At 39.6% G+C, this 16,540-nt stretch overlaps 1 protein-coding gene across 3 annotated transcripts in view; it reads right to left on the minus strand.

Moving 5' to 3' along the window:
* LOC135241997 (copine-7-like) overlaps window positions 1-16,540 on the minus strand; it is a 43,017-nt gene that overhangs the window by 14,665 nt on the left and 11,812 nt on the right. For all 3 annotated transcript variants that reach the window (XM_064312847.1, XM_064312846.1, XM_064312845.1), the window contains 9 exons: window positions 12,225-12,407; window positions 11,157-11,231; window positions 9,443-9,517; window positions 6,558-6,641; window positions 6,309-6,398; window positions 5,625-5,723; window positions 5,337-5,423; window positions 4,848-4,907; window positions 3,880-4,013 (listed from right to left, as the gene is read on the minus strand). In XM_064312847.1, the coding sequence (XP_064168917.1) occupies window positions 3,880-4,013; window positions 4,848-4,907; window positions 5,337-5,423; window positions 5,625-5,723; window positions 6,309-6,398; window positions 6,558-6,641; window positions 9,443-9,517; window positions 11,157-11,231; window positions 12,225-12,407 (887 nt within the window). The remainder of the gene's footprint in view (window positions 1-3,879; window positions 4,014-4,847; window positions 4,908-5,336; window positions 5,424-5,624; window positions 5,724-6,308; window positions 6,399-6,557; window positions 6,642-9,442; window positions 9,518-11,156; window positions 11,232-12,224; window positions 12,408-16,540) is intronic.

Genomic DNA, 16,540 nt, shown 5'->3' on the forward strand with positions numbered 1-16,540 from the left:
CTTCCTAAACTGCTCAACCGATCACTATTTGCATTTTTTAAGATGAAATGTTATAAAAATTATGTTTTTCTCCAAAACATTTTGCCGTACCACTCTTTGTGGTGAATGTAAATGTAAAGAGGAAGTGGGGTGTAACACCTGAACACTGCATGAAAATCACACAAAACTTTCACAGATGTATTTGTCTCATATCCAGAAATTGACCACAAAAATATTTACGTGCTATTACATCATCTTCAGATAAGCCATGTTTTGTATGTTTTTGACCATAACTCAGGTCTAGGACAAAAATGTGGTGTCTATACATTCAGCGAAGAGGGCTGAATAAGATTTACAAAGTTGTTTAATTTCTGCCATATTTTATTTTCCACTATTTGAAATATTACATTCCACAGACAAAATGAACACATCCAAGACTAGAGGGCTAATGTTCACGAATCACAGGATTTTGACCCATTGGAGTATGCTGATGAAAATTTATCAAAATAATTTTTGTAATCCAAAGCGGTCGGCCACAACATACTTTCAAAATGTCTGGGGAATACAGGTAAAAGGATGTGATGCGTAAGCTGAATAACGCATGTGGCCTGGATGGAACTTAGAATCCCATTTTTGAAATCCACAAAGCATATTCAGAACAAATAGCTGTGCACTATAGTGCCACCATCAAATGAACCATGCATTTTTCATATTTTTGACAGTAACTCCTCAACTACGCGGCCTAAATTCAAAATCCTTCCATTAACAGATTCATCAGACAGGCGTTTTGTTTTATTCATAGCATCCTGACAAATGATACACAAGAATGTGCAGTTGTGCGCCATTTCTGCAATGCTGCTTGGACCCCGTTAATTGCTGCTTGTGGCTATATTTTTATTATATGCATATCTGTGAGCTTTAATAAAAGAAGAAAGCTCATTAGAATACAGAACAGCAGTGATTCAACAGCCAATGACCAATAACAAATCCACCCACAAACCTCTCTTTGTTTGAATGATGTTTTTCTTTTCCTACATCAACATGTATTTGTAAAGCAAATTAGAACCTTCTTTTTTTATTTTCCCCATGTACAAAGCATTCCTCAGTGCAGCACATAATGTTGTTGTCAAATTGTCACAGGTAAATATGCTTGAAACTATTACAAGCACACCCACAGTAAGAGTTTCAGGTGGGTTTCCTTATTTTGAATGGTATAACTTCTCAGTAATGAAAATGTGTGTCAAATGCCATGCCATATCTCCTCTGTGTGCCATATTCTGTATATTTCCTTTTTGTTTGGTGAACATTAATTTATTTTGCATGTGCATTTGTGAAGTTTGAGTTTTATTAACATTTAATAACATTTGACATTATTTAAGTATTGTGTGGACTGTTATCTAGAAATCATACACCACATACAGTGCAGTTCGTAAGTATTTGGATTGCGGCCCAATTTTCATTGTTTTGGCTGTGTACTCCAGCATATTAGATTTGAAATGAAACAATGAGGTTAAAGTGCAGATTTTATTTGAGGGTATTTACATCCATATTAGGTGACCCAAACCCTTTTTATACATAATACAGGCCTGGTAAAGCATCACCAGGGAAGAAACCCAGAATCTGGTGATGGCTATGGGTTGCAGACTTCAGGCAATTATTAAATGCAAAGGATTAAATAGGATGACTTCATTTAAGATTATGCTAATTTGTCCAGTTACTTTTGGCCCCCCTAAAATAGGGGAACTATGTATAAAAAGGGTTGCACTAGCTGCAAGGTCACCCAAAATGAATGTAAATTGGACATTTTTTTCATTGTTTAATTTCAAATCCAATGTGCTCGAGTACAGACCCAAAATAACAAAAACTGCGTCACTGGCCAAATACTTATGGGATGCACTGTACATTTCTGCAGCACCCAAAGTTTACCGAGCAACTTTATCGAGCCCACTAATGAGGGAACAGCCACCAGCAACGAAGATATTCATAGAGGAAGATCTCAGTCTAATGTATTCATTTTTCTTTTTTTGTTTCCCCACACCGTACAAGTGAGAAAGAAGATTCATATTCTAAATGGGCTTCACAGTTACAGTCTCAGCGTGTTCAAATGAAAGTGGAAAGTAGTATTTCAAAAAGCAACCGTAATTACAGAATTTGTGCCCTGAGTTTTTTTACCCATGTAAACTCCCTATTTTGCGTATCCATCCACCTACTGTATATGAGCAATCAATGTTAGAAGAATTACAAAAGCATTGACTCCTTCTGCTATTTACATTATTGGTGGATTGATGATCTGCTGGTGGGATGTGCCTCAGAAATATTTATGATTATTGCCAAGATTAGCACTTTTTAAATGCTTGACGGTTTCTTGCAACACACCTGACAGACCTGTTAAAAGGGCTTTGAATTTTAAAAAAGCTAATAAAAGCATTTTTCCACTAATAATTGAATGCTACTTTTATTCATAAGCAGTGTCAGTAAAAAAATGCATCATTGCACTAAAAACATCCGTCTCAACAGGTTCCAACTTTCACCTGTCTTTTCCCCTTCAATTTAAATCATTTAAACAGCTGGCAATCAATGCTAAAAGGCAAAGTTAAATAATGGACTGTAGTTCATTACAACATAACAAACCAACATTTTTGTTTTTTCCTCTTGAAATAAGTGTTTACTACTTTGAAGCACACAATACTCAAGCATTTAATGCATATAACTATGCACAAAAACTGATGAGACCTTGCATTAAGTACAGCTTAAACAAAATGCAACAAGGTACTGCAGAGGAAAATATGTCGTAGTAATAATTACAGGAAACTAAAGGAAATTAAATAATGGCCAGCAAACCGAGGTCCTTCTGTGAACATTCATTGCTGATCATGAATAATTCATTATGACCCCAGCATGTCATTGTGCGAATATCTTAAGGCAACAATTGCTCTGCACTAACCAGAGGTGTATTTCGGGCAGAACGGAGAATGCGTCGATGTATTTACTATGCAAAATAAACCAGCAACAATCCTGTGTTCACATTTAGCCTAGATTGTAGAAAACAAAATTTAGCTTGCGGGATGTTATGCATTTAGCATTCCAATGATTATATTCAGTACACTAGCTGCTAACTAACAGCTTTTCAGTTTCTCCAGAATCACAAATAATTTTGTGTTGGCACTTTTGAAAGATCCCTTGCCATGACCTGCGTGGCCTTGAGTGGAACTACAATTTATGAGCAGAAAAAACTAAATGTTGATAAACCCAAACTCCACTTTCTTTGGCATCCCCAAACTTTTAAACCATTGTCAAAACTGACAGCAACAATTGTTGTCTCTGACAGCCTACGCTGTCTGAACTGTCTATTACCAATCTGGAAATTATGAGTCATCCTGATGCCAACATCTCATGAGTGCACTTCACTTGTTAAAACGTACATACTGCAACAGCAAACAACTTCAAGTAAAAATTCTCAAGAGGAACTAAAAAGCTGCAAGGGTTTGAAAATAAGCAATAAATGTAGTGTTCCAATGAATATACTCTAATTTTTATCTTCTGACTGTGGTGGACTGGTCCCAGAGGATCACACTGAAGGTAGAGTGCCATGGTTTAGGCTGGTTAAAGTAGGAGGGGGTTATTGGGGGTAACCTACAGTGGGCATCCTGGCCTGGCTACTGGTACAATTAAACCAGCATCAACAAAACCTTATAAAATGAAATAAACGAAGTATTGACACTGTGAGACCTCAAACAATGGAGGTCCATCCTCCTACTGCCTGAGGAAGGCTAAAGCACTCTAACACCACGATTCCCTGACATCATAAATGCAGTGCAATATGTGGTTCTTCCACTTGAGTAAAAAAAAAAAAAAGAAGCATATTCAATCATAAAAATGAATGTGATCATCGGCAAATACCTGTCATAATCCTGGCAAATCTCTCCCACTGCTATCAAGGCCTTCAGATACTCGTTTGGCTGGTAGGGGTTGATGTAGTGCAGGGAACAGCTGTTGCGTGGGTCCCCATTGGACGCAGTGAAATCAATGGCCACCTGGAACAGTGACAAATTGGTAGAGGGGCTTGTGGCCCATTTCATAGTATACAGATGCAGCACACATTGTTAACTTTCTGAAACACAGGGCTTGAATAGCAAATAATACAATCTGCCACAACCAATAATGGTAAAATGAATAGTCCACCGACCAAACTATGGCTATTTGGCATGTCCTGATTTGAGGGATAACTGTCTCTCTCACTGGTAGAGTATTGTGGTCATAATTACAAGAGAAAATACACTATAACCAAAAGTCAGAAAATAAGAGTTTTTTTTATTTTTTTATTATTTTTTTTAACAGATTTCTCAAACTGACAAACTGGCACATAACCAACTCTCACCAGTTGACTACACTTGCCAATGGTTTTCAAAGCACTTTTTTCAGATCTGTTTCTGAGGGAGGTTTCTAACATAGCAGGCCCTTTAATTAATATTCATTATTGATGGCATAATCCAGTCCTAAGGGGATGGGCAGGGTGAAGGGCAAAGTTTAAAAAGGGATTCAAATTGATCTGGAGCAGCTGCCTCTGGCAGAAACACGATCTGCAGACCAATTATTCACACTACACAGCCCCTAATGGCAGCAAGTGAGAAGAAGAAGAAGAAGACAAATTTTCAGCCTGACATTTTTATTGACTATATACTGTACAGTAGAATAATAATGATTAAAAGGTAGCCGAGGACAGCAGCAGCTTGTTTACCTTTCTGTTCACCTTAATATGTGAATGCGGCCAATCGCCAGTGTATAATATAAATGAGATAAATGAATCAATCCCAAATCTATTTTAATGTATAGCTTCAACAGTACTGGACACCGAGCACTAAGCTTACTGTGAAATGAATTTGGCATCCTCCCATGATGTAATCCAGAAACGAGTAGACTCTGTGAAGCTGAAGGGGAAAAGTGGATAAGGTCTTAATTATATGGTAAGTACTAGGAAATGAACAGTGTTATTAACCTCTGGCTTTATTTTAAGTGCTTAAGGAAGTCGGTATTGATTTAAGCGACAGGCCTCTGTACAAATGTTATAGGGGCTTCGGTAACTGCAAGTGACACCATGAGATACATCAATGAGAGGACTGACCAATATAAATACCATTCATATATTAATGAGAGAGTTCCCTGTGTTCATATCAGGAAAAATAGAATATTATATTAGATATTTGCCACTGAAGACACGGCCCGCTGGTCACTTACTGAACTCAAAATATGTTGGTCTTCAGCATAATTGAATGGCAATACATATGGACAAGGATGCTTTTTCCACACTGTTACGTAGTAATTCTGCAATTGATCTCCTTAGAATTGTGCCCTCATACCTTGAGGTCATTGAGAATGACCACCCCGGAGTTCTTGTAGTTCCTCTTTTTGAGTTTGTACTTTGGATTTAAGCAATCCCACGTGACCTTGGGACATACAAAGAGAAAGTCAGCACAAGGAAAACAATGGAGACTGCTAAGTTGCCAGTTTATACACACTTCTGGCATTGTCAGCATAGCCATGGGATTTGTAAGATCAGTGTTATTGTCCTCACTGTGATGCAGTGCTTTAATGAGAATGATGCATAGTAAATGCAGGCCAATTGCGGATTCTCTCTTCTCACTGACCTTGTTTCCTCCGGAAATTGTCTGAAGTTCTCTGAACGTGGTGTAGAACTCCCCGATGAAGTCATGCTTGCCCCTGGAGTCATAGTCCCAGACCAGACACTGTTAAACAAATAATTATTACTCATCTTTCACTTCTTTTTTGCTCCAATAATGACTTTCTATGTATTTGCTGTATAAGTCCCATTGCTTGTTCAGAGCAGGTACCCAAAATGTACAGTGCAAACATGCGTGAAGTATACGCAATTTTAGTTCCACTGCGTTACATTTCAGACAAGCTCAAAAGATACACAGTAGACTTCAAAGGTATGCATATTTATCACTCATTTTCTTAGCATAAACCAAAAAAAAAAAAGGTATGTACTTATATTAAGAAAAGCTTTCATCAGGAAGTAAATACAGAAGGGAGGGAGAAAGAGAGACTGCTGAGAAGGAGAGAGAGAGAGCTTGTATCAGGCAGTAAATAAAAAAATGGGGGAAAGATAGACCGCTGAGGAGACAGAGAGAGAGAGAGACTGCTGAGAAGGAGATAGAGAGAGAGAGAGAGAACAGAGAAAGAGAGGGGGGCAGAGAGACGGGCAGACACTGACAGAGTCAAAGTTTTGCTGGCCTCCCCTGTGTCTGTGTCCTGCTCTGGGAGCTCATTAGCGTTGGCAGCACCACCTGCGTCCGCGGAGCAGCGCTTACCTTCAGCTTCCTCTCCTCGTCGCAACTGCACAGGGAGATCAGAGACACTTTAAAGGGCTCCCACACAGGGTTCAGGTTGTTCTTGATCACCTGTGAAAGGCAACAGGAGCGTCAAACACACAGCAGCCTCTGCATCTGAGGAGAGTGGTGATCTTCAGTTTTCCTGCTGCAGTTGAAAAAACGGATGTCACAAAGAGGTACCGAGGTACTCCTATTCAAATGACAGAAATATTCCAAAGGCTTCCTAACCTCAGTTCTGTGAACGAGTTGTTCAGACTCGTCGTCGTTGATCCGGAATATTTCCAAAAAGGGATCAGATTTACTGAAGAGATCCTGTAAAAACAAACAAAAAAGGCCAGTGCTATTATAAGGTCATGCATGATTGCTGAAACAGGGAACTTGGATTTTTTAAAATCACATTAGGATGCTAATGGAGAATCCAGATTCCCAGAAATGCAATTTGGTAAGAGTTTACTGACTCTGAAGAGCACAGGCAAGAATATTACACCTCACTATCTGTGCAGGAAAAAAGAGACATCTTGTTCCCATTTTCACAGCTTTTATCCAATACATCTCTGTGGGTGCAGACATAAAATCAGGTATCCTTCATCTGGTTGTCATAGTAACATCTTGCCAGTAATGACAAAACAGACATATTGCAAGTGGACATGTGCTCACCATCAAAACGTGAGGATTTGTACCATTCATGAAGTAGGCTAATTCACATACTTGGCCCAATGATAAATGAGAGATGCACCACTCTAAAACATCTTATCTTTGCATGAACTGCACCAAATGTTCTGATGCATGAAAGCAGGGCACATTATCGTATGACTTAGTAAACTGTTGCAATGAATAAATGTGACTACAAGCATCAAAAGAAAGTCACATTTAACACAAATAACAAAAGAAAGGGCACATCTGAAAAGCCAAGCTTTCTGAAACAGAAATAGATACTACACAAATGAACAGTGCCCCAGAATCTTGCCGCAATTCATCTATTCATTTGTTAGCCAGGCAGCTGGGAAATCTGTGCCGCAATAAGTCTTGTATAACTGAAGCAATCAAATTGCTCCCATTGATACTGTCCTTGGTTTTTGAGCCCTTCATGATTGCTGACTGCATCATTAAAATAAAATAAAAAAATAACACAAAGCCTTTTTTAGATTTAAGATGCATGTACAAATTAGTGGTGAGAGTCTTCTGCGAACTACAGATAATGTACACAGATTCTTAAAAGATGATCCTCCCTGTCTAATGAGATACTCAAAGTCATCTTAACAGACAGATTCCATTTACAGATTACTGACTGGTGATTAGTCAGCCTTCACATTTTCCAGACTAATCCCATCTTTAGTAAGGTTTTGTTTTCTCAAGACATTGTTCTCTGCCTTCATACGGGTTACATATTTCATTTCATAGATCCATATGGCATTACTACCATGTACCTGTGCAGCAGTTCTTAAATTATGGTCTGGACCCAAAGTGGTCCTCATGTTATTTCTGGGTCCCCACCCTGGGTCACACCTAATAAATACACCATCGCCCCCATGCACCAATGTGCACAATGCTTTTATATGAAGGCAATTTGCTCTTAATGTGGAAGAACAGAGATAAACAGCCTGCTGCAATCAATGCTAGACAGAGGCAACACGTGTGAGAAAATGGCTGGCAGCAAAGCTTGCAAACAGTGTAATGGGCCATTATATTTTATGTTCCCACTAAATTAATCGCTACAATTGTGGACTAGCTGATAATCAAAAAAAAAAAAATCTACTATCTATCATAAGTGTATAATGTGGGCAGTTTTCCCATTTGTGCATGGCATTGTCGCTGCTGTCCGCTTCCATGACTGTAAAACAGCACAACTCATGTATGAAAGGCTGGCGGAGAGCCCGCGCCGGTGTGCCAACGTTCCTGTGGTGCCGTCGGAGAAGCGGCAATCAGCAACTTTGAAAATAGCTGATAAGTGCTTTAAACATTAATGTTGGATGGGGCTAATGCAGGCGTTTCCCTGCCACAGTACAGGAGGCTCTCCGAGGTTGCTGTGTGGATGTTTGTGTTTCAGATCCAAAATTCCGGAACCGTCCTCCCGTGCATTTCTGCACGCCCCAATCAAAGCATAGAATTTATCACAGAATTTCTCCATAGAACTTTTTGGAGCAGGCTCAGACTTTTACATTTACCCTTATTCAGTCAGACAAAAAACAAAAACTCTTAATTTTATTTATTTATTTTGATCCTCTGTGAGAGGTGCAGGGTTCAGAAGCGAAGCAGGCAGGCCGATATTCTGTGATGTCTCCTGTGATCTGACATTCTGTCTGGCCCAGGTAAAATGCGAAGATTAATACGTTTCAAAAAAGGAAAAGAGAACAGGGGCGGGGAAAGAGACAGATCGCCAGAAAAGCAGTTTTATATGAAGGGGGAGTTTGGCGCAATGCCCTCAGAGAAAGTGCACATGAGAGAAAAAAAGAGAGCAAGAGGGAGTGATAGAAAGAAGAGGAGGGGGGTTGTAGCGGGGGGACGGGTGGGCAGTGTCCCACAGAGGGGCCACATGGCTCAGTTTAGTCATCTCTGCATTCAAGGGGAAGCAGTTTGTGCCTCCAGACCACTCATTCTCACAGTACACCATGTGAACATCAAGCACTATATTCTATTCACTAGAGCCAAGCTTCAGCAGGAACCTTGCCTCCATGGCACTCTATGTGCTTCCATGGAGGACAAGTAAGACAAATGTTACTTTCTACTTTTACTTTTGGTTTTCCTACAACCTGAAAGAGATCCACAGACTCGGGATGAAGCTTGGTTAAGCCTGTGGCTGAAAAACACCACTGGAGTCATTTTAACTCTGCGGTTTTTAACAAGCAAAACAAAGCATATAAGATTGGCCAGTGGGGGCGAAAAGTAATAAGCATATTTGGAAATCAAAATTGCATTGGGCCTCGCCTGAGCTAAAATGTATTTTACAAGCAATTGTCTTATGCTTACAATTATTAATGTGCTTCAAAATTTCCTTCACTTCCTTGCACACAAGGGTACAATCAGTTCGATCCACAAACCACTTTCAAAGGGGAAAGACCAAGAAATCACAGATAAATCTGGGTTGCTGGGGAAAAACAATGAAGAAACCTTACCTTATCGTCCAGTTTTTTAGCACTGAAGGAAAGTTCAACATATCCATTGTTCCCTGAAATTTCCTCTGCATGAATCTAAGAGAGAAGAAACAAACATGCGCTTGGCATTTTATGGACATTTTAAGTTGTTCATGTCATTTTAAGTTGTTTTTCATTAGAGGTGATGAGCTCACACCGGCGAGCATGAGAAAACAGTGAGAGAAAAAGGCAGCAGGACACGCCGAGGATAACACGGAGGAGAAACTCATCTGCTCTTTGAATAAGAGGACAAGCACTGCAGGTCCTTTCGCTGCCTTCACTCACCTCTCACCTCATATCAGGTTAATATCATAATAACACACATTTTACCTTTTTTTCCCCGCCATCGCCATTTTAACAGGTGCAATTGTTCTTTGTGCGACTGGGCCCAGTGTGAAGCAAAAATAAGAGTAACAATGGGAGACATTCGCTTTATTGTTATATAACATATAATCATTACATATCTCATCAAAAACAATTAATGATTCAAGCGTTTGGAACACCTGGCTACATAATGACTATCTGTGGCCACTGGCTGACATTCAGCTGAGATTTAAATGTGCCTATAGGCGGTCCATGGTTGCAATCTGATGCCTCCCCTTGCTTACAATTCCAATCTACGTTTATGACTGGGCCACAACAAGGGCCGTTAAACCCCAGTCACGTCAGTGCAGCTCAAAGCAAGGAAACTAATTTGTTCAATGAACATGGTTATTATTTTGAACAATTATATAACTACATAACTGCCAAAACAAATTGCACATGCACAGAAGTTCAGAAAGATATAATTATAAAAGTAAGTTTGCAAGTCCTTTGTATAAAAATGGACTAGTTTTGAAATTATACACCTTTAAGCGATAACATTGATTACTGCATCCAGACAAATGTGAAATATGCTGAAGTGAGTTCTTGCATTGCTGGCCAAGCAAATGTCTGAAAGGGGGCTATATGAGTGAGATCTAGGGGATGCTGTAGCGGAAGCAGAGTCAGACATACAGCCACTCAGATGTATTAAGGTGAAAGAGCGGAGCCAGGAACTCTGGTTCCAATAAAGGCAGCGTTGCAAAGGAATGTTGTACTTGACAGTTCAGTGAACTGTGATATTCAAGTGACTTTTTGACATGCTTCTTCAGTGGAGTAGTAAAACATACAGATTAACTCAAGACAGAATGTAGAGAATTTTCTAACCAAAAAACTCTTAATTAATAAAGATTAATGAAAACATGGTTAAGTTCCATAATTATCTGCAGAAACATATTTTTGTATAATGTAGGTTTTGCTCATTACCATGCACTTTGTACTTCAACGCTTCAGTTTCCACAAATAGTTTAGATTAAATGACTATGTGCCCACACTTTAATTTCAGCCATAGGTCCATCATTTAATTAAGAGAAAACATAAGTTGAAAAAAGTTATATTTTCACTCTTTGTAACAGGAATATCCATTTCTGACACAAGAAGGCAAATCATCCCACGAGACATTAAAGGCATGTCCTTAGAATCTACAGCTCTTTATACTTCAGGAGCTGAAACTTCGGTTGGAATGACAGACGGCATAGACCTGGGTTTTCCAGATCCAGGACTGCAAACCCCTGCACTAGACCCATTACACCATTTTATTTTACTTGTGGGCACTCCCCAGTCTTCAATGAAATACAGTAAGTTCAGGCACTGAATTTCATGAGAATAAGCCTACCGTTATGGTGGATTTCCCCGCGTATTTCCCATATTTCAGAAAAAGAGGCTTCACCATCTTCTTCTGGGCCACAATCTGTGGGACACAAAAGGCTTATGGCTTATCCGGGGCAGAACAAAATGTCCACTACTACAACCCATTATCTCCCATCAACACTACACTTTTTGAAGACAGTTAATGGTCCAAACAGAGCAGTTTTCCTTCAGATCCACATGTGCAGGTTGCCCCCTAGGTGAGCCCGGGCAGTAAAAATACTCTGCTTATAATTATGCTCATTATTAGGCTGCATAATTCACAGACAAGCTCTATAGTCAACAGTACAGAAATAAGCAGTCCATTTCAAGAGTGGTTTCTGCTGTTAGGCATGTATGCATTGTATGCATGTCAGAATGCAATCTGGCTCGTCTGTTTAAGCTATAAGTCTTGTACTATGCCTATGAATGTACAAGAAACAGCTAAGGGGCATGTGGTAGTGGTACAGAGTGGCATTTAATCCACATACTTTCCAGGTCCTCTGAAATCTAGTGGGGGGGGGGGACTGCTCAATGAATATTTCTTAGGACTCCCTGGTAATTGACTCACTTAGTGGCCAGCCAACTGTTCCAGTCAGTTCACACGTAAAAACATTCACTTCCATACATTAGCAAAGCATTCAGCGGAACTGCAGACACCACAAGCACAGGTTCAGGACTTTCATCCAGCCAGCCGCAATGTCCCCCTTAATGACTTCATTCCATCCCAGCCACCTCATAATGTTTTCAGGTCATTTGTTCCCGCCGGCTTTTGTGTTTAGTGCCTCATTCTCCAAGCCTGCTAAGTTACACTGAATATAACAGGCAAACAGAAAGGCTTTATAGAGAATTCTACAGATTAGCCAAAGGCTAACTCAGACTACCGTGCCTAGTTTTTTTTCTTTGAATATAGGACAAAGACCATAATGCTGACAGAGGATATGGTTTAAATTTATTTAATAAATTGTGTTGAACAGTAGCACACCTCACCCCTCAAAGAGTGTGTGTAGCAGGCTAATGAACTGAGGCAGGTTAGAGGGAACTGGCTCTGTCCTACCTGGCCCAGAGTACACTCCATGCCCCCCAGGAAGTCATCATCACGAGTGCCAATGCTGTGCGTCCCATGGATGTCATAGACTTCAAAGCGCAGCTTCTGCACCTCCTCAAAGTAGTAGTCCAGGGTAAAGACCTTTCCAAAAACTGGGTGTAGGTTACTTTTGATGACCTCTGTCCTGTCCAGCTGCAACAGAACGAAACAAAATGACCTCAGCTGCGGAAACTCATCTTGGTTAAACCAAGCATTTCAGTTCAGCAAACTATATTGAACTCTGCCAGGGGGGCTGTTAGGAAGTGACACTTTCCAGTTTAGCTAAACTTGATCACCTTGTTTGAAGGCAGAATGGTGGTGCATCCTTTTGCCAGTTAAAAGTACACAATCTTATACATATTTAAAATTATTAATATTCACGGTATCATACAGCCCCATCTGTCAGAGATTTTTATAATTCCTCTCCCTGTTTTTACATCTAAAAATAATGTTTACACTGCTTTCCTCCCTCTTCACAATATTTAGCCGTTGCAGATGTGGCTATCAAGCCTGCATTGCCCACAAAAGCCAAGGGAATTATTTTAGGAAAGAGTTCAACAGTTTCACAGGCTTCCAGGAAGGCAGATTTCACCCATCTGTGCGACTGTATATGAAGTTCTTTCTTGTTTATTTACTCTCTGGATGGTAGTAAATCTCAGATCTAAATCCTGTGGAAGACATTTTATCTGAAACAGAGAGCTGACAGGCTCGGAGTGTTTGATCAGGTCAGAATGTACTGCTGTTCCCTTCCTGCACATTTGTTTCAAAGCCAAAGTTTTATCTCATGAATTTCTTCAATCATTGCCAATAAAAATAGGTAAAAGACGTATATATTGGTTTTATATTTATTTCTCAAAATAAATATAATGACAATACATATGAATATAAATGGGAAATAGTCTCTGTGGTGAAGCAACATTTCTCAAAGTTGCGGTGTCAAAATGCTGCAGTTTTATGTTCCTCCATTAAAGACCTCATTTTGCATCCGTGCACTCCAGACTATTTCCTTTTTCAATGGGGTGACGTCTCTGAATGATATCTGGATTATTCTAGATGCAGGGCTGACCCTCCATCCTGTGTGATTTAGTATTGATTTTACAGCCATTATATGATTTGAAAGTGCTTACATTTTTCTCACCTGAACACAAAATTAAATTATTAGCAGAATACCACCAAATAATAGTTTAATGTCAGGCAGCCTACAGTACTTCCCATTCCTAAATTGAATCAGAAAAGAATCAGAGAGACTAGTTTTGGGTTTTATGGACCAATATTATGGAACACTTTAACCTCAAGATTTATTTAAAATAGCTCTTATACAAAACTGCCTTTTTATGCTAAATTCTTTCCTGTTGTTTTGATTTTAGGGCAGTGATACATGTTTCTTTTATGTCTAATGTTGGGTTCTTGCAATCATCATTGTACTTATTTTATGAATTTACATTACTATGGCAACTAGATTGTATTGTTTATTTTATGTTTATATTATGAATGATTCATAGTTGACACTGTGAAGCATTTTGGCTGAATAGTATGTTTTTAATATTTATTTAATATTATTATTATATTATTATTATTATTATTATGATGAAGGCTATTGTTATTATTGTGCTTGTTATTGTGATTGTTATTAATATTATTAGATGTAGGCATAATGGTTGCAGTAGTAGTAGTTGCGATATTTCCCTTTCAGAAATTATTTTTCAGCTTGCTAGCCTCCATAACCTAGAAAGTGCATTAATTAATTTCAGTTCAGCCACAAATGAGCATGGCCCATGTGGATTTGCATTAGAAATAAACTAACAAGCTGACTACTAGGGATTAGGAAGAGGCATTAGACATACACTTCAGAAAGAACTCTCCCACGGATCACAGTCAATAAAAAAAACTCAGTGAACAGTATATGCATTCACAAACTGCTGATGGCCATCTTAAAAACCCAACACCATGGTAATACAGCATACAACTCTTTTTACACATTGGTTTTCTTCGGTAAAAGGTGTAAAGGTGGCTTGCTGAAAAAATCATAAATGCAGAGGATGAGTCATTATCGATGTATGAGTCTTCACATGAACAAAATAATTTCCTGAAAGAAGTGGTAGGAGCAAGGCTGCTTAATTATCCTTTTTCATCTGCCATCTGCCTGGACAGCTCTGTCGACACTTGTGTTTATTTGTGCAGCGAAAGGGACTTGGGGATGCAGAGGCAGGGATGGGTGTCGGCCACCAGAGAGACTATGTCTCTCGTAGAACATAAAATATGCTCATGACTTATGTAAGAGGGACTTCTGAGGTCTCTGGGTATTATATATTCATCCTGTGATTGATTTGGGTCAGGGCCTCGCAGCTAGTCTTGGAAGACTTCTTTTTTTTTATAGAAAAAAAAAAAGAAAAATTCTTTGCTAATCAACAGTGCTAATCAAGAGTCTTCGCATTAGGTCTAATCAACTTGTTTTTACTCATGAGGTGGCACAGAGAGTTTTCTCTGAAGCCTGGTGATAAAAATATTGAATCTATAAAAAATATATACATATGCGACAATAGGTGAGGATTACATAAGCATCTTTTAAGCAAGATATTTTATGGCTGAAATAAGATGTGGAATATGAGGTGAAATGCAATTCACCCTGGAAGTGCCCAATTTCTGTGTTATCCACTTTCATTTCTGTTCTCTATACGTATCACTGCATTCCTATGCATATAAACTCAGGCGGTTAACGTAAAGGCGGGATTGCCTGAGAATATTTAATGCATAGGTTGTGAGGAGCCATCACAAAAGAACATACAAATGAGACAGAAGGATAATTATCTTATTTTTGGATGTTGCCAGACAGATTTGTGGAGTTGAGCAGTCTGTTCTTCATGCCTTAAGCCCTGAGAGTCATTGCTGCAGGTTTGGACCGTTTGTCCATGGGCTGAAATCCAGCACTACAAGGCAGCACAGCACCCTGCATCTCAGATTGAACCCTGGCTGGGAAGCGAGGGCTGAGGCTTTTAGCTCAATGCTTCCAGCCATGCCTGGTATCATACATACAACTGTGGTATCATACATACAACTGTGTCACCTCTTCTATAAAGAAGAAAGGGGATCGAAGCATTGCACATGCGCCAGCCCAGACTGGGGGGCCTCCTACAGCACAGAGAGGCCCTACAGGCCCCTGGGGGGATCTTCATATTAATAACAAGGCCCTGAGTGAGACAGAGAGAAATTGCCGCGTGCATTGCGTACAGTACACAAGGTGACCAGTGATATTGGTTTCGTCCTCCCTACATCAGCGTTGATGGCCCTGAGATGACACCACCTGAGGCTGAATTGCGATCCAATCGTGGTGCACAGCAGCAGCAATATTGGAATCATGTTTCACATTGTGAGGCGTCCATTTCAGGGCAGCACAGCATCGCTGTATCCACATATTGGCTTCCTAAATGGCGCATTATTGCGGGATAGAACCAGCCTATTACTGAAGGAGTAATATAGCGGAAAGGAACATTCTCTAGTTCTTAGTAGAGGCACCAAATAAACTGATTTCCAAGCGGGGGAAAATATCACAAGGTTGCATCTTACCCAACAATTCTAGGCATGTGACCAGCCAATCTGAACCAATCAACCGAGAGGTTAAATGTGAGGCTGTGTATACAGCGTACACTTGGGGGTAAATCATTTACATTCATAGTTTTGAAGCCCTTTGTTAGTCACAAGCAAGCTTGTTCAATCAAAGCCTTGGTGCTTCCACATCTATTTTCCTATGCCGATAGTATCTCATTAAATTGTAGTGCCTGACATTTCAGTAGATGGGATTGAATTACAATAAAATGTATAAAGATAAATAAAACTATCAAATGGCGACACAGCCTGTAAATTCCATGTGAATATGAGGAAGAATACACAAGTATAATGTAACTATAATTAAATCTGTAGTAATGTGAGCGCAACCAACAATAAACAAGTGCACAAATCTATGCCAGCTGCTCAGTAACAAGATGTACCTGACATCTTTTTCAGTACTCATCGTCACTTACTCCTTGGACACTGGGAGATGGCGTTTGGAAACTGTCAGGCGTGCATGAGTGAATAAACTGTATTACCCATCAATAGATTATTCTATATCCCCACTCAGGATATTAAATCGGTTTCCCCCACATTTTCCCCACTTTAATGTGCTCCTTAAGAAGAGAAACCTCTTGACTGACAGATGCTGAATGGCAGTGGTGTATGTTAAAATACAGACCGAGAGCACAGCTGCAGAGCAGCCAAGGCACAGGAGATTACTGAATACTGTTACCATA

Source organism: Anguilla rostrata, chromosome 16 (genome assembly GCF_018555375.3).
Source record: "Anguilla rostrata isolate EN2019 chromosome 16, ASM1855537v3, whole genome shotgun sequence".
NCBI lineage: Eukaryota > Metazoa > Chordata > Actinopteri > Anguilliformes > Anguillidae > Anguilla > Anguilla rostrata.